The 23,633-nt window shown below is 55.2% G+C and overlaps 1 protein-coding gene across 16 annotated transcripts in view; it reads left to right on the top strand.

Annotated features, from left to right (window-relative positions):
* Window positions 1–23,633, top strand: part of LOC105477698 (ATPase plasma membrane Ca2+ transporting 2) — a 380,543-nt gene that overhangs the window by 346,042 nt on the left and 10,868 nt on the right. For all 16 annotated transcript variants that reach the window (XM_071092215.1, XM_011734341.3, XM_024791515.2 and 13 more), the window contains 10 exons: window positions 584–825; window positions 1,781–2,015; window positions 9,738–9,917; window positions 10,116–10,203; window positions 14,156–14,262; window positions 14,732–14,923; window positions 17,336–17,549; window positions 19,910–20,121; window positions 20,236–20,343; window positions 22,228–22,410. In XM_071092215.1, the coding sequence (XP_070948316.1) occupies window positions 584–825; window positions 1,781–2,015; window positions 9,738–9,917; window positions 10,116–10,203; window positions 14,156–14,262; window positions 14,732–14,923; window positions 17,336–17,549; window positions 19,910–20,121; window positions 20,236–20,343; window positions 22,228–22,410 (1,761 nt within the window). The remainder of the gene's footprint in view (window positions 1–583; window positions 826–1,780; window positions 2,016–9,737; window positions 9,918–10,115; window positions 10,204–14,155; window positions 14,263–14,731; window positions 14,924–17,335; window positions 17,550–19,909; window positions 20,122–20,235; window positions 20,344–22,227; window positions 22,411–23,633) is intronic.

Here is a 23,633-nt window from a genome sequence, read left to right as displayed (position 1 = left end):
CTTGTGTTAATACTACAGTGATAACATTGGGGGAAACTGGATGAAGGGTATTCGGCATCTCTCTGTATTGTTTCTTATTGCATGTGAATTACAATTATCTCAGAATTAACAGTTAAATACACACAGGGTAATGATTAATGCCAAATTTAAGACAGAAGTTGTTTCTAGGACACAGAGTGAATTATGCATATGGAAAGAGGTTTGCAGAGGGGAATCAGCTTTGTCTATAATGTTTTACTTCTTAAAAAAGAAAAATCTGAGGAAAGTGTGGCATAATGTTAAGATGCTACAAAGCTGGATGCTAGGCACATAACTTTGTTACATCGTTCTCTTTCTCATGTTTGAAATAATTCATAATTTTTTTAAAAGCTGATCTTGCTTCACTCCTTTCACCCGGAGCCAGGACTGGACCTGGGATGCAGAACCCTGAGGGTGCAGGGGATGGGCCAAGGGTTCCCTGAGGGCTCAGCCCCCAGCCCAGAGACCACCTGGTGGCAGTCCCAGAGCCTCAGTGGCAGCCAGGGCAGGGGCACCCCTGACACAGGCCCCACCAGGTGCCAGCCGCTCCTGCCTCTCTCCGCAGCCCCCAGAGAAGGAGGGTGCCCTGCCTCGGCAGGTGGGCAACAAGACGGAGTGCGGCCTGCTGGGCTTCGTGCTGGACCTGAAGCAGGACTACGAGCCCGTGCGCAGCCAGATGCCAGAGGAGAAGCTATACAAAGTGTACACCTTCAACTCCGTGCGCAAGTCCATGAGCACTGTCATCAAGCTGCCCGACGAGAGCTTCCGCATGTACAGCAAGGGGGCTTCTGAGATCGTGCTCAAGAAGTAAGCGCTGGGCAGGGCGCCGGGGCTGAGGGCTGTGCCCTGGTACAGGGAGCTGGGGATGTCAGGGTCATACGGCACTGGCCGCCATCCAGGCCAGGCTCAGCAGCCTGCTGGGCTAGAGTGGCCATCTAGCACCCAGAGCCACAGAGGGCCCTGCCCAAGGCCATCCAGGAAGATTCATCTTCACTTTCATGCCCCTTGGCCACTGTGTCTTCCACTATATCCTCTTAAACATTTCTATAGCCAGAGTCCTCCCCCTTCTCCTCCCTAAGCCACTGGTTCATCAGAAAGTTCTACCCGTTATCACACTTAGATCTCTCTTATTTCACTTCCTTTAGCATAGAACCGGTTGATGGTAGCTATTTTCATTATTAGCCACACTTCTCTGACTCCAGAGGAGTGCTGGAAATAAGCCTGGTGAACTAAGCAAATCCCTTCCCCTCTCTGCCCTCAGTTTCCCCACTTGTACATTGAGAGGATTGTTCTAGCCCCCAGTGGTTCTCAACCCTGGCTACACATTGGAATCACTCTGAGGAGTATTTAAAAAAAAATGATTCCTGGATTCACCCCAGACAAATTGAACTGGAACCTCTGGGGCAAGGCTCACACATGGATATTTATTAAAGGCTCCCCCAGGCAATTCTAATGTGCAGGCAGGGTCAAGAACTACTAGCCTGGGTTTTATGTGCTTTGTAAACCACTTCAGCTGTGGGAGTGTTATTTCAGATGAATCTTGTGAGTATATAATACATCAAAGTGGGGCTCCACTTGCTGAGTGACCTGGGCAAAAATTGCAGGAAGGACGCCTGATTTCACCCTGCCTGGGGCATGGACTAGATGGGCACTGGATGACCAGCCACAGCCAGCTGAGCATCACAAGGGTGGGGAGGTGGTCTCTGAGCCGTTCAGAAGGAGCATTCCTTGGGCTCCCCATCTCCCTTCCATCCTCCCCCAGGTGCTGCAAAATCCTCAATGGGGCGGGAGAGCCCCGTGTCTTCCGGCCCCGCGACCGGGACGAGATGGTAAAGAAGGTGATTGAGCCCATGGCTTGCGATGGGCTCCGCACTATCTGCGTGGCCTACCGCGACTTCCCCAGCAGCCCCGAGCCGGACTGGGACAATGAGAATGACATCCTCAACGAACTCACCTGCATCTGCGTGGTGGGCATCGAGGACCCCGTGCGGCCGGAGGTAGGCCCCAGGGCCAGCAAGCTCAGGGAAAGGGGATGAGGCTGGGAGGCCAGCCACCTGGGTGACCTGAAATAAGTCACTTCACCTCTTTGAGTCTCAGTTTCCACACAATGCCCATGGGGATCTCCTTCCCCTGATCCTCATAAGAGGATCGCCCATGAGAAACAGTGTAGACCACACATGGTATGGGTCAGCCTAGAAGGACACAGAACCCACAGGTTGCCAGCAGGTGTTGCTCTGCCATGGGGGCAGTCCTCGAGCTGTCCACCCAGCCACCATGAGCTCTTCCCTCTGGTCCCCCAAGGGACAAGTGTAGGGGCTGTCCTGCCTTAGAAACCTCTTGCCCTGCAGGAGCCAGGATCTCCTGTAACAAATCCACAAACATGGATTCCAGGGTCCCTACAAAGGACACGCCCAATAGCAAGGGTCATTGCACTCAGGAGAACCCGAAGTGTGGTGTCCCTGTCAGTATTTATAGTTTCTCGCAGTGCAGATGCAGTTTACCAGCCAGTTTACCCTAGCAAGCTGGCCTAGGAACACAGCGGAGAGTCTACCTTTATCAGGTTTCCAGGGGAACAGAGCTAGAACGTTAACTGCAGGTCACATTCTCAAGCAGAAGGGAAGGGGGCTGACAGGCCCACTTCACAAGGATCGAGGGAGGTGATGCCTATCAGTACACCTAGTGGGGTGCTCAGCACACAGTAGGTCTTCAGTCTCCTTCAGCTGAATCTGCACCTGGAGGGGAAGGCCAAGAACTCAGTGCTAGAGCTGCCAGGGTCAGGGGAAGATGAGATGTGTGTGGTCTGTGAGGCTGCCCAGGCTGAAGAAAGGCTGTGGGGAGCAGAGGAAGCTGTCCTGAATCTCCAAAACGCTGCATGGGTGGGCAGAGTGAGTCAGCTCACACCGCCAGGCCCCAGGGGAGCACCCCGGGCATGAGGCAGGGTGCAGGAGGGGCTTGCTTCCCCATCCTCCCAGGACTCACTCAACTGTTGGGTCCAGACTGGACACCCTGGCCAGGCCCTGGCCGGGTCGATTGGCCTCTGCTGTAAGATTTGGTGCTGATGCTTTGAGGACCCACCTCCTCCACTCCTTAATGGACCTACCCTGACACTGTTCTTTGGGGGTCTCTGGCCATTCCCTACTCCTCTCTGAGCCTCAGCTTCCCTTTCTTTAAGGTAAAAGGGATAGATAAGATGCCCTCCAAGTTCCTGGCCCTGATGTTATAAGATTCTGCTTTCCAAAAAAAAATGAAACTAGGAGGTCACAGGCATGGACTTTCACATTTTAGGCAGCAGGGAGAGGGTTCAAAGTGTGAGCTCAGACATCAGACAGATCTGTGATCCTGAGTGCCAGCACAGCTGGCTGTGTGACGTTGAACCAGTTACATAACCTCTCTGAGCCTCATCTGCATACTGGGGATAATAATAGTATCACACACACCCCCTCTGGGATATCATGAAGGCTCAGATCATGTATCTACGAGCAACAGGCAGAGCATCTGGCACAAGATAGGTGGGCTACATATGTGGGTCCCCTTCCTTCATGCCCTCTCCAGTAGATTTCATTACCCTAGATCCAGGGACACGTAACAGCCCTAGACACACAGTCTAGCCTACCAAAGGTGTTCAATGAGTGTTTGTGGAATGAATGAGTTGGGGGTGTCATTGTGGCTTCCTCACTCCTATCAAGATCCTAAAACAGCAAAGACAATTAATGTCCCTGGAGCTTGACAGTGGAGCCCACACGTGCTTTCCTGCAAACCTCTCTCTCCATGGACAGACAGGCCATTTATCAGCCTCCCTGTGGGACACCTCCTCATTACCAGTCACTAATGAGTCCAGGCTTCACTGTGATATGTTATCTCGTTACTGAAAACTCTTCATCCTTGCACAGCACTTGAGGCTGGCCTGCCCACACCCCTGTCCTTCCCAATCCCACAACCTCCGCCTTCCCGGTCACTCCCAGAGTTCCTGGCTCACCACTCTGCCTTGGAAACATCCCTTAGATGAATGGAAGACACCAGCAGGTCCCAACTGTTATCTGACCATGACGCACAATAAGAAATGTATTTTATGTCATGACTCAGTAAACACACACACTTCACCAAAGCAAGAATTTCACAAAATAATGGGATGCACTTAACTATTTTCCATTCTTCTATTTATTTGTTTCTTTTTAAAATTTTGGTCACCACCCACTAAACAAATTTCACGACTCTCACAGGGCATGACTTGAGGTTTGAGTGGCTGATCTAGTCCAAACACCTTCCCCCACAAACCCCAATTTCCAGAAGAAAACACCGAGGCCCAGAGGGGGACAGTGATGTGCCCAAAGTGGCTGAGTGAACCCAGATTAGAACAGGTTTTCTGCCTCCCTGCCTCAGGGCCTTTGCCTGGTTGCCACACACACACACACACAAAGAAAGGAAAGGAGAGGAGAGGAGAGAGGAGAGGAGAGGAGAGGAGAGGAGAGGAGAGGAGAGGAGAGGAGAGGAGAGGAGAGGAGAGGAGAGGAGAGGAGAGGAGAGGAGAGGAGAGGAGAGGAGAGAAGTTCTAAGTTAAGAGGATGAGCAGATGAGGACAGGGATGAGAGCTCCCCATGCCCAGGGCCTGAAGGGGCAGAGGTGGGTCCCTGGCATTTTCTGTTGACAGCATGGTCATCCAGAGAAGCTGGCTGCAGGCACAGACTCTGGGAAAGGGGGGCCTGGAGCCAACCCCCAACCCCCAACTTTGCCACTAACAAGCCACTTCCCTCTGTGAGCCTCAGTGTTCTCATCTATGAAATGGGAAATTAGCCCAGGTGCCCCTTGGGTCCCTCCCAAGCTCTGACGTCCCCAGAGAGAGAAAGAGTTGACTGGAAGACTTACCCTCCCATCTTCCCCCACTTCCTTCAGTCAAGGCATCCACATGGGCCACCCTTTCTCCTGTTGGCTCACCCCTGGGATGTCTGTATAGGTGTCATAAACTGTTTCACAGCAGTAACCTACTCAAGTGACACAGCAGACTCAAGGGACATGGGTTCTAATTCTGCCCCTGCCACTCCCTCACAGATGGCCTCAGTTTCCCCACCTGAAAACTGAGAGAATCAGACTGTCCAACAATCACAGTGAGGGACACAGTAGGGTTACAGGTGACACCACTTGCAAGCATAAAAGCTCAGAGTTGATTCAGCATCTCTGAGTGGGGCGGGATGGATGCAGGACCCAAGGAGACGGGTGAGTATGGTTTTGTTTATTTGTTTATTTGTTTGTTTTTTAGGTAGGTCATTCCTGCCCCCTCTAGCTCCTTGGTTCCCACCTCAGAGGCAACCACTATCCCCAGTTTTTAGGGGTGACCTTCAGGGAACGTGTGTGCCTATGGTGACGGTGTTTTTGTCAAGCTCCCCAGGGCTCTGTCCTCCTGGACTCATCCGTTTATACAGAATTCTTTGTCACCCTCTGTAAATCTCACAGGTGAACGCCCTTCCTGGTGCCTCCAGCCTAGGAGGCTCAGCCAGAGGGAAAACCTCAGCCTGGACCATCTCTAGGGCCCTGCAGACACACTAAGATTCATTTTGCAACTGCAAGAAAACAGTCTCTGCCTCACTCCGTTTCCCTGGCTGTCAAGGGGTTGAATCTCCACATTGCCTTCCTCTCACGAGAAGACCAAAGGCTAGAACAGATCAAAACACCTTTGCCAAAGCACCCCACTGTCGGCCCATATAGTGGGTACATTTTCCAAGTTTGATTGAAGTCAGTGCCGATAAAGCCATCAGGAGAGCAGCGGTCTGGGATTTGCCGGGTTATCCGGGGGTGTTTGAAGCCCTCGGAGTCACAGACAACTGCTGTCACAGAAACAACAGATGTTTAAAAGCTTTTATTTAATGAAAACAGGAAGCACCCATTTCCTGGCTGCTTTTCCTCAGTGAGAAATATCTAGGATAATTTTAGCGACAGAAGTCATGTTTTCCCAAACTTATTTATTTATTTTTAATTTCACAGTAATTTTATTGATGTGGGAAGCGTATTTCAACTGGATCGATGCCTCTGGGGTTTGAGTCTTAAACATCTCCGGATCCTCAGTGTCCAGAGCAGTTAGATGCTCCAGAGCTGTTTGTCCAATAAGTGAATGAGTGAGCAACAAAACTGAGTCCTGAGAGCGGCTTAAGAAAACATCCCGTTGGGTTGCAGGAATCAGGAATGGCTTCATGAATAGAGAGCATTTCACTTATAAGATGGGACAGACTTGACACATAGAGGCTAAGGGAGGGAGGGCATTCCAGGCAGAGGGGACAGCATGAGCAGGGCAAGAAGGCAGGAAGGGATGCGGAGTGGCTGGGGCCTCGTGAATGCCCTGCTGCATTTATGAGAGAAAAGGGACTTGAAAAAGGTGTGCACGTGCCCATCCTGTGCATGGGCTGTTTGTGCCCTGTCATAGAGTTCCCCCAGCCTTGCTGAAGGGTAGATACTATTGTACCCATTTTACAGATGAAGAAACCAGGGTTCATGTGAGACCCTAGAGCAAAACCCAACCCAATCCTTTGGTCCCCAAGCCCTCTCTCCACTGCACAGAGGAAAGTATAGGGTCCGTAAAAATTAGCCTCATTTTTCTCATGAAGCCAGCTTGCTTGGAGAGGCCCAGACAATGGCTGATTTTGGCTCTGGGAGACAGTCTTGAAAGTGAGAGTCTTTCTAAAACGCAGCACTGATCGCCTCATTCCTGGCTCAGAACTTCTCACAGTTCCCAGTGCCTGAAGGAGCATATCCCTGGTCCAGCACCTTCTGCCCCTCTCCAAATTCATGGTCTCCAGTCCCTAACCCAAATCTTCTCTCAGCCTCAGCCCCTCCAGATCACCTGCAGCATGGCCCTCAGACCCGTTCATACCTCAGGCCTTCTCTGCCAATGCAGAGTGGACAGTGCTCTGTGGCCAGGACTAATCTCTGTTCATCTGTGTAGCCTCAGCCCTGGCACAATGCCAGGAACCAGAGCCTCAGTTGGCAGCTCAAACATCCCCTCCTCCAGGAAGTCCTCCTTGATTTCTCCTCCCCACCCACTTTCTTCTAAAGCAACAGTGCCCTCTGTGCTCTTTCAGTAGCACGTATACTCAGCAGTACAAAACCCCCTTCTGTGTTTCCAGAGCCTTTTGTATAGGCCTGTGCCAAAGACCCTGCCTCCAAATAGAGTACAGGTCTGATGCAGGGTAATGCTCTGCTATCTGAAAAAAGAAAGGTTGTGTAAAAAAATCAGCTAGACTTGTTCCACCGTGGAGCAGTGGGCATTAGAGGGAGGGAGTGCCCTGTCATCAGGGGTGTGCAAGCAGAGGCTGACCAGCCCATCTGTTGAGGACACCTGGGAACAGATCTAGACAATGAGCAGAGGGTCAAAGTCAATGACCCAAAGCCCTTTCCAACTCCAAGACCTCCAGCATCTTTGAAACCAAGAACCAAAATTCCTCCTTTTGGGGGCAGGAACCAGATAAGGTGTGTGTTCCCAGGAAACAGCAGCTCTTTGCTGTTCTCAGGGGCAGGTGAGAGCAGGGGGCCACAGCCCATGTTACAGCCGTCATGAGGCTATTAGTAAGTTATATAAACAGGATCTTTGACGTTCCACGTCCCCACTCCCTCCAGCTCTGTAAAAATGAGGTCACGTTTGCTTACGTGATTAGCCGCTGTGGCATGAGGCAGAGGCCTTGCTCACATGGCCCCCAAGCCCCAAGTGGGCACTGGAAGGCTTCTCCCCAGGCCCTGGAAATAAGCCCCAGAGGAGGCTGGTGGTCAGCTGGCCCTGCTCTAACCCTTCAACAACAGGGAGATCACTACCTGACCACAGAGCCGGTCTCTGAGACAACTCCAGTAGCTAGAGAGGCCTCCTTACTGGGACCCTGCCCCTCCAGGACATCTGTTCCTCACGCCACAAGACAGCCACGCTCAGAACTGTGGGTTTCCTCTTGAAGGCATCAGGGTGGAGCCCCTGAAAGAGGGCAGCCCCACAGGCTGACACTCAGGTAGGTCACTAGTGGCCAGGGTAAGGAAAGAGCGGCCAGGCAGTGCCCTCTGCACAGAGTACACGGGGAGGGTGGTGCCCTCCCCCATGGCCCCTGCCCTCCTGCCCAGAGGCAGGCTGGGCAATGACCCAGCTTGAGACGATAGTGGTGGGGGCTGAAGGAGTGGTGGGTGCTGCGGATGGGGTGGACACAGGCGAGACAGTCAAGGCCGATCTTTGTTCTTATCATTGCTGAGGGCGGAAAGGAGACCAGGGCAGGGGCTGTCCCAGTCAGGCTTGGCCCCACCTTCTAACTGTTTGTACTAGTTTTCTAGGGCTGCTGTAACAAAGTCACACAAACTGAGTGGCTCAATAGCAGTTTGTTGTCTCACAGTCCTGGAGGCTGGATGTCTGTTTGAGACCAAAGTGTCAGCAGGGCTGGCTCTTTCCAATGACGGTAGGGAGAAGCTGTCTCCGCCTCTCTCTCAGCTTCCAGTGGCTTGCTGGCCACCTTTGGCCTCCTTGGAGTGTAGAAGCAGCACCCCGATTTCTGCATGGCATCTCCTTTGCATATCTTTGTGTCCAAATGTCCTCTTTATAAGGACACCATTCCTGTTGGATTAGGACTTACCGTGATGTGCTCATTTTAGCTGGATTTACCGCTATAATGACCCTATCTCTAAGCAAGGTCACATACACAGGTACTGGGGCTTAGGGCCCCAGTCTGTCTTTTAGGGGGAATATGACTCAATCTATAGGTTCCAACTCCCTCAGCGGTGGCTTGGCAGGTGGATGCTGGAGTGCGCTCCTGGTCACTGTGAGGTATGCAGGGAGGGAACGTCAGACTGAGTCCTTCCAGGCTGGAGATTCTAACAGGCTGTGGTCTTTCCAAACAACTGGATTTTCTGCCCTTGACATGTTCTCTCCCACTGAAAGACGTTCTGCAGCAAATATTATTTTATTATTTGTCATTGCCCTCGGGTAAGAATCACTCGTTCCATTGATTTCTGTTGTGTATAAAGGGCTGCCCCAGCTCCAGGCTGATTTCCGTGGGGGAAACCCTTAGCTCTGCTCAGGGCTGGCTGCTGGGGTGGGGTGGGGCTGGGAAGCCTTGTGCCTTCTGATTGGCTGGCTCTGATCTGGCCTGATTGTCCCAGATATCATCTGTCATTACAGTCAGAGAGGGCAGAACTATCCTTATTATTGCAGAGAAATGCTATATTTTACATGAAGCGTAATCATTTATACGTATTCTAAACCCGTGTCACATTCTGTAAGTAAAATGCTCCCAAATGCAAATATCCCCCCAAGAAACTGAAAATACACAAATGGATTTGTCAAGTTTGCAGGAACTGTGTATGTGGGTGAGACAAGGACAAGTTCACCTGGCCAAGCTTACCTGGAGCCAGATCTGAGGAGGTGTTCGTGGAAGTCTTTCCAAAGTCCTTGCCCAGGTCAAGACAGCCAGTGGTTCTGTCTCAGGATGGACTGTCATGGTCAATAGGTGGTAGCCACCTGGGACTCTGTGATGAGAACCACATCAGGGTTTAATCAAAGGATGTGTGATCGATTAACAATGCCTGCCATGGGCACAGGAAGGGAGGCTGTGGCCCATGTGCCATGTGTGCCATCAGTATCTCATAGTCATCTAGTCCCCTTTCAGTAGAGCTGCCTGTGAGAAGGGCTCCTCTGGAATCCACGAAGGCAGGGGGGATCTGCCTGAGGTGGTGCCCTCCCCCATGGCCCCTGCCCTCCTGCCCAGGTCCCAGAAGCCATCCGCAAGTGCCAGCGGGCAGGCATCACGGTCCGCATGGTCACTGGTGACAATATCAACACGGCTCGGGCCATCGCCATCAAGTGTGGCATCATCCATCCTGGGGAGGACTTTCTGTGCCTCGAGGGCAAGGAGTTCAACAGAAGGATCCGCAACGAGAAGGGGGAGGTGCGTGTCCCAGCGTAAAGCATCCTCTGGGGAACGTGCTTAGATGGGGGCTGGGAGGTAGGGTGCTGCATGATTGGACAGAAGCCAGCCAGTGTGCTGCTAAGAGCCCAGTGACTCTGGGCATGTCCCCTCCCTTCTCCAGGCCTCAGTTTCTCTCCCCAACCCCACCGACCCGCCCCCTTCCCCATCCCTCTCCAGATTGAGCAGGAGCGAATTGACAAGATCTGGCCAAAGCTGCGGGTGCTGGCTCGCTCCTCCCCCACGGACAAGCATACCCTGGTTAAAGGTAAGACTTGGGCAGGCACGGGCAACCCTCAAGCCCAGCACCAGGCCAGAAACTGGGCCCTCCTCTCCTGGCACTTGCAGCTTCTTCCCAGAAGGGAAGGGCCCCTCGCCCCCGACTCTCCACACCTGGGTACAGCCTTATGTCTCCCCCTTTTCAGTCCTGGGAGCCTGCAAGGGTCCAGAAGGAGATGGGACTAAGTCTTCTCTCTGGGCCTCCAACTCCCCTAGGAAACAATGGACCTGGGCCTGTGTGGGGTCCCAAACTCCCGGCTCAGGGCTGAATGGGGCCCACAGACGTGTTCTATGTGGCCGGTACAGCGCCTTTTTAAATGATGAATTTGAAAGACTACTCAGACCCTGCTCTCTCACCTTTGACACAGTCCTTACTGCTGCTTGTGGTCCGACACTCAGCCTACTTCACTTGTTCTCAGTCTGGTCTCAGAGCTTTTGGTCTCTTGGTCTGTCTGGTCCCTGAGGCAACCAACCAACATTTGTGACCAGGACCCCAGGGATGCGCTCTCTTGGGAATAGCCACCTGAGGGATGAGACCAAAAGCCAAAGTCTTGCTCCTCCCTCCAAAGGGAGGGTGCACCACTTGCTGAGCCTAGGTGGCCGGGTGCTGGGCACTCTTTATTTTTATTTTATTTTATTTGAGACAGAGTCTCCCTCTGTCACCCAGGCTAGAGTGCAATGGTGCAATCATAGCTCACTGCAACCTCAAACACCTAGGCTCAAGCAATCCTCCTGCCTCAGCCTCCCAAGTAGCTAGGACCACAGGCATGTGTCAACACGCCTGGATAATTTTTTTTAATTCTTTGTAGAGACAGAGTCTCCCTATATTGCCCAGGCTAGTCTCGAACTCCTGGCCTCAAGCAGTCCTCCTGCCTTAGCATCCCAAAGTGCTGGGATTACAGGCAGGAGCCACTAGACCCAGCCAACTGGGTATTTTTAGAGTCACACGGTCCTGGCTTTGCCACTGACCTGCTCTGTGGCCTTTGGCAAATCCCGCTCCGGGACTCTGTTTCCTCATTTGTAAAATGGCTATGGGAGCAGGTGTCCACCGGAGATCACCCTAGAACATCTTAGATTCCTCTTTCAAAGGTGCTGCCCAAGGACATTAATGGAAGCCGATCTGGCCTGGGGAGAGAACCCCAGAACCACAAGGGAGCAGAAGGCCCCCAGCCCATCCTTACTCTTATTCATTCACTCATTCTCTCCATAACTGTTTACTGAGGTCCTGCTAGGTGCCAGCCCTGCTCAGGGCAGGCATGGTCCTGCCCACGTGGAATTCCTGGGCCAGGATGCATGCAGCAGCATTGAATAAGTGGTCCCTGCATAGAGCGAAAGGCTACACTGCTGGCAGGGGTGCTCTCGGCCCGACACTGGCCTCAAACTTGGATTAGGGAGGCTTTAGGTCACAGGCCATGGAAGGTGGGATGGGCTCCAGGGTTGGTAGGGCCTGTGCTTGAGGCAAGGCAGGGAACTGTTCTGCAAAGGGCTAGAGGCAGAAAATCCCCAGGTGCCTTCAAGGATCTGGGCCAGGACCTTGGGACGGGAGAGGGAAGCTACAGGAGACTGGAGCAGGTGGGAGGGCAGCAGATCCTGCAGGGCCACCAATGACCACTTGAGTACCCTGCCGTGGCCTGCACCATGTCACCAGGCTCAGGAACATGGGAGCGTTTAGAGAGTAGAAGCATCCTTTTAGGAAACTTACCCTGCAGTGCAGAGCATGGCCTGGCAGTCCCACAGGATTGTCCCACTGAAGAGCTGTCACCTGCCCACAGTGGTGACACCTCAGGTGGAGCTGCCAGGTGCGGGTCTGAGAAAGTCTGGGTGGTGGAGGGGTCTGGGCTGGGTGGTGGTTTGCACGTCATGGAGGGATGAGGAGCAGGAGTGTCTGGAATCCCATCAGTCTATACCTGTTGGAGAAGAGCATTGGACATCGAGCCAGGATGGAGAGCAGGCCTGAGACAGAGTCCTGGGTGGCACATGTGGGTGGGGAGAGAGGAGCCACAGAAGCCAAGAACTGCCTGAGTGATGGTGAGGCTGAGAACCTACCAGAGGAGGCCAAGGGGAGGAGGCTAGAGGGGCAGGAGGATGGCCAGAGGGGAGTGGTGCCAGGAAGACAAGGAAGGAGGCCTGTGGAGGAGGAAGGTGTGGCCCATGGTGGGAATAATTGCTGAGAGGTCTGCGGGGACAGAACAGAAATGTGGCCTTAGGAGGCAGCCACAGGAAGGCCCCTGGTGACTGCACACAGTCAGGCCACCCCAGGACTGGAGGAGGGGAAGGGGTCTGGGGAAAGGTTTCCTCCCAGCTTTCCGCACAGCTCGAGCTATGCAAAGGTCCACGCCACCTGGGAGCCACAGGGCAGAAATTTGACCCCTCCCTGCCTTGGAGGAGCCCCCAGACTGACTGAGGGAACCATGGAAACTCAGGCCCAATGTCCCAAGGGGACAAGCTTGGAGAGGCTGAGTCCAGGACGGTGGAACTGAGGGCTCGCTGCCAGCTGGGTGGGAGCAGCCCAGGACGATTCCCAGAACACAGGGCACTGCAGCTGGGCCTGGAAGAGGGTAGAGCTGCAAGGAGCAGGTGGGGGCACAGTGCCCCAAGTCATGGAACTCAGCCCCTCATTCCACAGGCTGCCGCTGTCTACTAGGCACAGAACAGAGAGATGCGCAAGGATGGAGCAGCACAGAGTTACAGGGATCTGATTAAGGGTGGGCAGGGATCTTCAGAGGGTCAGAAAGGCTTCCTGGAAAAGGCAGCATCTGAGCCAAAAATACAGTACAGGTGGGTGACAGGAGTACCTCCAGCCAAGGGAACAGCCTGCGCAGAGACGGGCCAGCGAGGGCTAGCTCTGTGGGACTGCAAGCACAGATTGGGGGTGGCCGGGCAATGAGAGAAGGGAAGAGGTCAGGGTGCGGGTGAGGCCTGGTCACAGAGGACTTCATAAGTGGAGCTAAGAACATGGATGTTATCGTGAGGCCAAGGGGGAAAGCGGAAGAATGACGTTCCGGGGATGGGTGGGGGACGGGACTGTTCAGACGTGGGTTTTAGAGAGATCCTGGGGTTGCTGTGGGGAAGCAGGTTGGAGGGGCAGCCCAGAGTCAGTGAGAGGAAACCCAGTGATGCTGGTGGCAGAGGGTGGAGACAGAGAGGAAAGGAAGGGTTTCAGTGGGATTTGGGAGCCAGAATTGGCAGGCCTTGGTGATACATTCAATGTGCAGAATGAGAGAGAGACACATGGATGCTGACACCCAAATTCCTGTCCTGCCCATGGACATCCCTGCTTGCAAGCCCAATGAATGAGGAGTCCCACAAACTCCACAGGTCCCCACCGATGACATCCTTCACCCACCCTCTTCCACTGGCCCCAGCTCAGCGACTGGGGCCACATGTCATTTGTTCATTCTGTTATTTGTTGAACGTTTTATTGAAGATGAATGTCTGGAGAGAGGTCAGGGCCAGAATGGTGAGGCAGAGGTCATTGGCAAATGGCAAAGCCAAGGCCTCCTCAGCAAGCCTGGACTCCCCAGGGAGAAGGTTGCTGGCTAGTGGTGTCGGGAGGAACAGATGGTGGGGTCCTGCTGAAACCCTGGGAGCCCTGCAGAGGCAGAGGGGGCCCTGAGCACAGTTAGAGGATACGGTGTTTCTGGTTAGGGTGGGTGCCAATGTGGCCACGGGTTGCAGAGAGCAAAGACGGGGCTGGAGAGGTGAGCAGGGCCCATGCCACAGGGGGCCCCAAGCCAGCACCAGCCCAATAAGGAGCCCAGCATGACCTGCTGGCAGCTATAGGCCAGCCTGCAGCTGAGAAGAGCCTGGATGGAGGGGGCAACTGGACAGGGACCAGAGAGGAAGTCATGCCCAGCCAGGCCCCTCCTGAGGACAAGGGCTGGCCCAGACTGCCTCCCACCTGAGTGGCCCAGGGCCTGAGCACACTCCCGCCTCCACAGGCATCATCGACAGCACACACACTGAGCAGCGGCAGGTGGTGGCCGTGACGGGGGACGGGACCAACGACGGGCCTGCACTCAAGAAGGCTGACGTGGGCTTTGCCATGGTAGGAGCGGCCCACAGAGGGCCTGGGGTGGTGGGGGCTGGGGAGATGGGACTACACAGCCTTGGACTGGCTTTTCAGGAGCCCCAGCTCACACTTGGCCCACTTGCCATCCGCCGTGGGTGCCCACCGTTCTTGAGACTCAGCCTGACCCCGAGGTCTTCCTGGAAGGGCGTAGGATGCTCCTTGCTCTGGGGGAGCTGTGCAAAGGGGGACACTTACAGGCTGAGGAGGAAGAGAACAGAGCGGGAGAAGGGGCCAGGGTGAGGCTTCCTGAGGGTGAAGGGAGCTGGGTCTGTGAGGAGCGTGAAGAGTGGGGTGTCCCTGTGTGGTCTGGCTGTGCTGGGCCCACTGGGTGTATGTACTAGGGAGTTGTGTAGGACTGAGGATGTGGATGGGGTGAGGATGGTGATGATAGAAGTGGTCACCTCCCCTGGCCACCCCACCCAGCCTCCTGTCCCTGTCCCCACAGGGCATCGCAGGCACTGATGTGGCCAAGGAGGCCTCAGACATCATCCTGACAGACGACAATTTCAGCAGCATCGTCAAGGCAGTGATGTGGGGCCGCAATGTCTATGACAGCATCTCCAAGTTCTTGCAGTTCCAGCTCACAGTTAACGTGGTGGCTGTGATTGTGGCATTCACGGGGGCCTGCATCACGCAGGTGGGTCCTCAGGAGGCCATACCAAAGCCTGGGGGAGGGCGGAGACCCCCCCAGAGGCTCGGGGGCCTTAGGGTACTCCAGTTTGTCCCTGTCACAACAGCCAGGGATGAGGCACCCATCGATGGAGCGCCTGCTGGGAGCCAGGAACTGCATCACAGAGCTCAGTTGCAGGCACTGGCCCCAGGGGAGTCAAGGACATGAGGCTCAGAGAGGTGGCGTGACTTGTTCAAGGTCACACAGCAAATGGGAGCTGTCAGCCTCACAGCCTGGCCCTCACTGCAGGAAGCGGGAGAGGGATTCCTCAAGAGAAGGCAGGGCCCTTGGCCACCATGAGGGCAGAGGGAGGCAGGGAAGGGCGGGCCAAGGCCCGAGGGGATCAGGCAGCCAGGTGAGGACAAAGAGCCAGTAGGGGCCCCAGGGCCCTGACTCTGAACTGGAGTGTGGAGTGCCTTAGGAGGTGCTGGGTGGGAACAGCTGGAGGGAGTCGGGGGTCTTGCTCACTGGGAAGGTCACAGAGGAGTCTGGCCAGATACCACGACTGGGTCTGAAGCAGCCCTATGCACTGAGCCTGGCAGGCAGGCCCCGGATGTCTGCAGACACCGCTTCTTCATCGCAGCTCCATGAGGCGGGAACTGTGATGATCCCCATTTTACAGAGGCAGAAACTGAGGCTTAGAGGATGGACTGGCCAAGGACCTGCCATTGTTCTTGCAGTCTCCTGATACACCCCACAGGGACTGACCAGCCTAGCCGGAGAGGCAAGAATGGGTCTCCTTTAGCCCCGGGGGATCCCCAAGGCCCAACCCTCCCAGTAGCCACCTGGGCAGACAAGCCCATGCCCACAGGAGCCCCCAGAGGCCCAGAGTGCAGCACTGCCCCAACAGCTGTGTGGCACTGGAACACTGCTCCCCTCTGTTGCTTCCTGCGCTGGGGGAATATAGGTGGCAACTCTGGCTACCCCAGCCCTGAGAATCAGAGCCTTGGAAGGGTGGCTGGGGGCTTCCTTTTGCTCAGAAGGGCCCTCTTTCCTGGTCTATGGATGAGATGCTCCCTCTAGTGGCAGCTTGAGGGACACTCCCATGGCAGCAGCAACTTGGAGACCAGAAGGTCTTGATGCCAGATAGGGAAACTGAGGTTCTGAGATGACTATCAATTTGCTTGAGGTCTTTGTTTGAGTTGGTGGCAAGGCCATGCAGCATTGATAGGAAGACGGGCACGCCTGACCCCGAGGTATATGGAATCGGAGAAAGCCCAGGGGTGGGGAGGACGGGGGCACGGGGAGTGAGGCTGAGGCAGGGAGGAGGTGGGAGAGAAGGCCAGGAGCAGGGGCTGTAATGAAACCTGGGAGGTGATGAGTGGAAGGGATGCAGGTATATGGGGCTTGGGAGAAGACAGAAGTGGGAAGAGCATCCGGTTTGGGCTGTTGAGCTTACAGGGTCTAGGGGCTTCCTGGAGGAGGTATTCCACAGGCCATGGATGTAGCTATAGCCACAGGAAGAGAAGAATGGGGCTGAGGCAGGAACACAGATTTAAAAGGAGGGGAGGATGACGACCAGGAGAGTGGGGTCAGGATTGCAAGTGGGAGGCAGTGGCCAAGTGCAGGGGCGAGGTCAGTGACATGAGAGTTGCCGAGAAGAGGTCCTGCAACTCGTGGCACAGAAGGTGCTGGTGACATGGGAGGAGGGCATTCTGGGAGCATGGAGGGGCCAAAGTTTGGCTGCTGTGGACAAGATACATGGGCGTGTGAGAAAGGATGGGGACAGCAGACCCAGCCCTCTCAGGTCCGAAAGGGTCCTTCCCAGAACCTGGACAGTGGTGACCTACAAGTGGTGAGGTCCTTGACAAGTTTAGTTGCTTCTGCTATTCCTCATTTGCCAACATTTCCTACCTTGAAATGTATTAATTTTTGAGTCATAGATACACACAATAATTTTTTAAGGTAAGGTGGGATAAGAGGGGAGAAGAAATTGGGGGTTGGGGAATGGGCTCTGTTTGTAGGATAGGAGAGCCCGAGGGGGAGGAGGCAGTGGGGGGAAGAGGTAGGAACCCATGCTGGAGGCAGTGGGAATGGTCTTGGCCTCAGCCAGGAGAGACCCCCCTCCTTGGGGGCTGGAGGGGAGAGGGGAAGATGGTGAGATGCTGCTGAATTTACCAGAAGGCAGGGAGCTGGTGGCCATTGGGCCTGGGGGGACTCACTTATCTCCTGGCGGGGAAGATGGGGCTGAGGTGGGTGGGTCTGCGCTGATCTCCAGAGAGGGCATCAGAGAACGGCTCCATGCCTGCTGGGGAGCGAAGGGGTAGGTCAGCCTCCAGCCTCCAGCAGGAGCCTACAGACAATACACCACGAACCCACCCAGCACTTCACAGGGGCAGGTGGGCCCACAGGTGACAGCCCTCTCCTGCCTGTCCCCAGGACTCCCCTCTGAAAGCCGTGCAGATGCTCTGGGTGAACCTCATCATGGACACGTTTGCCTCGCTGGCACTGGCCACCGAGCCGCCCACGGAGACCCTGCTGCTGAGGAAGCCGTATGGCCGCAACAAGCCGCTCATCTCCAGGACCATGATGAAGAACATCCTGGGCCATGCCGTCTACCAGCTCGCCCTCATCTTCACCCTGCTCTTCGTTGGTGAGCGCCTCGCCCACCCACACCTCTCCCAGGCGGGGTCATCACCTTCCTGGTGCACCACAGCTGTCACTCAGCATTCTCGAGTCACAACCCCCTCCTGTTTTGCTAATGGGGAAACTGAGGCTCAGGGAGGTCAAGTAAGTTGCCCAAGGCCACACCAGCAAGTCTTGGAAGAGGGCCTGGCCCTGTCCCAGCTCTGGCTGACCCCAAAGCCATCAGTGGCTTTCTCCACTGGTGACAGCTCCTGGCACCAAGTACAGACTGTGCAAGGCCCTGTCCAGGTGCTGAAGCACTGCATGGCAGCCCCAGAGGTGCCTGAGACTGGGAGGGGAGTGACTCACCCCTTCTCTGACCCATTCCAGCACCTTATCCTGGCCTGGTGGAAGGGACCCTCAGCAAGGCTTCCTGGGGAAGGGCACACACGCTCACACCACCACCGATTCTCACTTGCTTCCACTTGGGCTGCGTGTTTGGGTCTTCCACTCAGTGAGGCAAGCACATTTGCCTCCACCCCACATTACAAACAAGGACACCAAGGCTCAGAGAGGTGAGGTGACTTGCCCAAGGGCACACAGCCAGTCTGAGGAAGAGTCTGGGCACAGAACCAGGTCTGGTTGGGCCAAAACTGACCTGGTTTCCACAGATGCTTCGGAGGCAATCCCAGCAAAGCCTACCCCCAGGTCACAGATGGGGAAACAAAGGCCCAGAGAGGGGTAGGATCTGACCCACAGTCCCACATGGAATCAGGGCCAGTGCTGTCCTTACAGGAGCCTCCTGGAGCTGGCCTTTCACTCGTCCTCAAAGTCCAGAGTATGATGGAGGTGGGCACGGATCCATTCCTCAAAGGCAGTTGCCTTTTATAAATTTTGAAAGTAGTGGCCGGGCGCGGTGGCTCAAGCCTGTAATCCCAGCACTCTGGGAGGCCGAGACGGGCGGATCACGAGATTAGGAGATCGAGACCATCCTGGCTAACATGGTGAAACCCCGTCTCTGCTAAAAAATACAAAAAACTAGCCGGGCAAGGTGGCGGATGCCTGTGGTCCCAGCTACTCGGGAGGCTGAGGCAGGAGAATGGCGTAAACCCGGGAGGTGGAGCTTGCAGTGAGCTGAGATCCGGCCACTGCACTCCAGCCTGGGTGACAAGAGCGAGACTCCGTCTCAAAAAAAGAAAAAAGAAAAAAAAAAAAAGAAAGTAGTGTGTTGTCAGGACACATTTTACTGTTGTAAAACCTATCATGAAAAAGCTTAGAGGAAGCCACAAATATGCAGAATTAGAAGAGATTCAGAGGAGGTGGAGGGGTTGGAGAGGAGAGGAGAGCGGGGGTCCTGGTCGGCTTGCTGGCTTGGTCACTTGAGCAGCGCCTACCCTGGGTAGTCTTGGGACATCTCACACCCAGAAAACTCCACAAGCCTCCTGGCACCACTTTACTCGCTGTGCAAAAGGACACAGGACTTGGCCAGGTGCGGTGGCTCACGCCTGTAATCCCAGCACTTTGGGAGGCCGAGGCGGGTGGATCACTTGAGGTCAGGAATTCGAGACCAGCCTGGCCAACATGGAGAAACCCCATCTCTACTAAAACTACAAAAATTAACCAGGCGTGGTGATATGCACCTGTAATCCCAGCTATACTTGGGAGGCTGAAGCAAGAGAATCACTTGAACCCAGGAGGCGGATGTTGCAGTGAGCCGAGATGGCGCCACTGTCCTCCAGCCTGGGCAACAACGAGACTCCATCTCAAAAACATAACAAAACAAAAATGATACAGGACTGCATCAGACGCCCCATCAGCAGCATCTACACAGCAGTGCCCCGCCATGTGACAGCTCAGGTGTTAGAATGAAGCCACATGGGAGGGTCCGGAGCCAGCCTGGCCCAGAAGCCCTGGGCTCCATATAGGAATTGGCATCTCTAGTAACAGCCCCATGAGTCTGTAGAGGTCTCAGCAAGGGACATGCTCGGGTACAAGAAGCAGCACTCTCGGGGCAGCGCAAAGCCTCCCGCAGGTATCCTGTCCTCACAGTCCAGAATGAGTTTGCCAGTCTGGGGTCACTTTTTAGAAGCCATGTCGCCCACCTTTAACACAGCTGGCCATCCACCTTTATCAGGTTTCCACAGAAAAAGTGGAAGACAGTTCCCCAAGGCCTTTCTCCCCCAGAGGAGAGAGGGCTTTGCTGACCCTTCACTCCTACTCTCTGACCTGCCAACAGCACAGCCACCTGGCCCCCCAGCATCCAAGCATGCCTCTGTGTCTTGGGGATTCACCTCACCGCTCAGAAGAGGCCCCCACGAAAGGCCGGGCATCTCCCCTCTGATTCCCCCACCGCTGCCTTCAGCCCAGCCCCACCCTCTCACTTGGCAGGCGAGAAGATGTTCCAGATTGACAGCGGGAGGAACGCGCCCCTGCACTCGCCACCCTCAGAGCACTACACCATCATCTTCAACACCTTCGTCATGATGCAGCTCTTCAACGAGATCAACGCCCGCAAGATCCACGGCGAGCGCAACGTCTTTGACGGCATCTTCCGGAACCCCATCTTCTGCACCATTGTGCTGGGCACCTTTGCCATCCAGGTAGTGAGGCCCCCACCCTAACCAGGCCTGGGTGGGCAGCAAGCAGCCAGACCCCAGCCCTCTGTGCTGGCCCCTGATGGCCTCTCTCTTTCTCTGCTCCCCTCTGACCTCCAGATAGTGATCGTGCAGTTTGGAGGGAAGCCATTCAGCTGCTCTCCACTGCAGCTGGACCAGTGGATGTGGTGCATATTCATTGGGTTAGGAGAGCTCGTTTGGGGCCAGGTAAGTTCCTGGTAGGTCGCAGGAGGTGCCTTTTAGCAGGGCAAGGGAGACAGCACTGGATGGAGAATCCAGGACCCCCAGGAACCGGCTGCCAGACCCCTGGCAAGCCCCTCCCTGTCGCTGGACATCTGAGCAAGGGGCCTTGTCCCAGGTCCCATAGTGGTCCTCTGGGTACTACTGCTCTGATTTTTGCCTTATATCTATCTACCACTGCTTCTGTTGTTTATATAATATTTTCTCTCAATCACATCAGTTTTTTTAACTTAAATTTGTTTTTAAAGGCAATGTCATATTACTAAGAACTGGAAAATCAGTATCACTTGTCATAAATGGAAGCTAACAAAAACATTAATGTAATGAGAATGACATTATGAAATTCCAGCTAGAAGCCATGGCCTGCCAGGGGTTCAAGGCTGGAGCACCTTCTTAGGAAGGGAGATGAATCGATGGTCTGCCGGCGCTGGTGGCCAGCTGGCGTCAATCAGGGTCCTGTAGAGCACTCAGAGGGAACGCAAGCAGGACACACTCTGCCACACTGCAGTGCTACTCAGTGCTGTGCCTGTGGCCGTCTGAGAGCTGCCCCAGCTCCAGGGCTCCTTGGGCTGGATGCTTTTTAGGGGCCCTTCCAGCTTTGACCCCAGAATATTCTCCCGCCAGTTCCTTTTTCTACGTTTGCCTGAGTTCCAGACCCTGTCACAGCTCTGACAGCATGCAGCTCAAAGGCTCCTGACCCAGGACACAGGCTTGGGAGGAGTGCCCAGAACCAATGCAGGGCCTAAGGGGCTTTATTCCCAAGGTGCTCACACATCCAGGCAGTGGGACCCGATGGGTGGGAGACATTATTCTTGCCTTCAAGCTCTCTGCAGGCTAGAGTGAGAAGCTACAGGGGCAAAAATTAACTAAAAGATAAATAAGAAAGTTTAGTTTCATCCAAAAGGGCTTCCTGTAACCTTTGGGGCTGCTTTGGAGAGTGATAAACCAGGTGTGACTGAGCAACTCCATTCCCTGGGCACCCTGGGGGCCAGGCCATCTTTATCCCACTGGGGCCCACACCCTACGGGAGGCTCTTCGGGGCTGGGCCCAGTATCTGAGGGAAGGATTCAGAGGACTAAGGTTAATGCCAGTGGTCAGTGCTGACTTTACACTCCCAGGGAGCCCCCTGAGGCTGCATTCGAGCCAGTGCCTGTCTATCCCTACAGGAGATGGAAGGGACCTCTGGCATCTGTCACCTCAGCTTTCCTGTAGGGCCTGCATCTGGGTCCTCAGCCCCATAGACAAGCCCTTTGGGGAAGATTAGGGATGAAGGCATAGCTCTTTCCCATACTGCCTTCCCAGTCCAGGATTGGTTGCCCTCAGGGTCCAGTGATCTCAGGAGGAATAAGAGACAGAGGAGTAAGTAACCCCAGGAGGGCTGAGAGCCAGCCATGGGCCAGGCTCATGCAGGACGAGTTAGACCCTCCACCGTGCTCAGTTCTCACCATGCCCAGAGCAGCCCCCACTTTACAGCTAGGAAAACCAAAGTTCAGTGAGGTTAAATGACTTGCCCAAGGCCATAGGACCAGGACTGTCTGGGGTATTGAAAGCCACATCTGTCCAACTCCTAGAGGCCAAGATTGTCCACTATATACCCTGACTCTGAATGAGTGAATTAAAAAGCAAATTGCACTCCAGCCTGGGCAACAAGAGTGAAACTCTGTCTCAAAAAAAAAAAAAAAGGAAATTGTCAAAGACTGGGCTGAGGAACAGGTGAGGTGGGTAAAGGAGTGGATTGATCACATGCCTGGGTGAGTCGGTAGGAGGAGGGAGGTAGAGGAGCGGGTGTCAGGGAAAGAAGGCCACCGGGAAGGACAGCCCCCCCATTCTGACAGCCGGGGTCCCTTGCAGGTCATCGCCACCATCCCGACCAGCAGACTCAAGTTCCTCAAGGAGGCAGGCAGGCTCACGCAGAAGGAGGAGATCCCGGAGGAGGAGCTCAACGAGGACGTGGAGGAGATCGACCATGCAGAGCGGGAGCTGCGGCGGGGCCAGATCCTGTGGTTCCGAGGCCTGAATCGGATCCAGACGCAGGTACAGGAGGCTCTTGGGGGCTGGGCCCAGGCCTGGCCGGGGCGGGCCAGGGGATGGAGGTGAGTGTGCTTGTGCTGCCCCCCAGGGCCCAGCTCTGGTGCTGAGGGAGGGTGGCTACAGAGGGGTCCCGGCCAGCTCTCACCAGCCACTTGCACACCCACGTTGCACACACACTCCCGTGGCTGCTAAGGAACAGCGTGGCCTCCTCAGGGAGGTCCCATTGTGCCCTCTCAGGGCAGCAAGGGGAAGCGGTAGGGGTCATACCCACCATGGTCTCCAGGGGGATTTCCCTGAGAGGGTGGGGAAGGGTGGCTCTGAGGGCAGAGGTGAGTGAGGGGACTGTCGTTCGGCTGGGGGCAGCCACCCAGAGGGACCGTGTGAAGGCTGGACAGAAGCTGCAGGCCAGGTCGCCCAGGGTCCCCCAGGGCCTGGTGATCAGGGGGTCCGCCACCTCCACGGGGGCTTCAGTTGCTCTCCCCAGCTTCCCCTAGGGGGTGGAGAGGCTGTGGGGAGCAAAGGTCAGTCATCCCCAAGTACACACAGACACACAAGCACACACCAAGCACACCAGGGGAGCACAGGTGCACGGTGTAGCCAGCCAGAAGCAGGTTTCTTCCTCAGAGCAGAGAGAGCATGGCCGCCATGTGGCACACGACACACCTGCGCCCTCCCCACCCCCTCCACACACACACCACATGCTCTCACATGGGCCCTTATGCCTGGAGCAGGTGTTGTAGCTCACAAGTGCTGTCACAGCCCTGCGAGGGGAGAGTCAGGAGGGACTCTGTGGGTCTCTTGCCCGGACCATCCGGGGAGCTGGAGTGGGAGCTCCTCCATGCCCCAGCATACTTGGGTGAAGTGCAGTGTAGAGGCACCCACCTGGCCACCATCCTGCCAGCTGTGGCCCAGCACCTCATTTCCATCTGATGTAGCAGATAGCTCACCTGGGTCACCTCCCACCCCTCTGTACCCTGTCCCAAACCTCACCTCATGTGACCTTCACAGCCCTGGGATGTAGATGTGACTCCCCCAGTTTTAGAGGTTACTGAGGTCCAGGAGATGGCCCTTTCTACCAAGCTGGCACAGCTGGGGTGGGGACTGGAAGCAGGTTTCAGACCCAGAGCTGCCTGACACGGGCCTGGGCTCACCTCCCCTGATTAGGACCCTGGCAGCCAGCCCTCCCAGCCTGCCCCCACCTCCTGGGAGGTCCAGGACAACTCAGT

The sequence above is a fragment of the Macaca nemestrina genome, chromosome 2, assembly GCF_043159975.1.
Source record: "Macaca nemestrina isolate mMacNem1 chromosome 2, mMacNem.hap1, whole genome shotgun sequence".
In the NCBI taxonomy this organism is placed as follows: Eukaryota; Metazoa; Chordata; class Mammalia; order Primates; family Cercopithecidae; genus Macaca; species Macaca nemestrina.
Note: the sequence above shows the minus strand (reverse complement) of the source record. Positions and strands in the feature narration are given on the sequence as shown.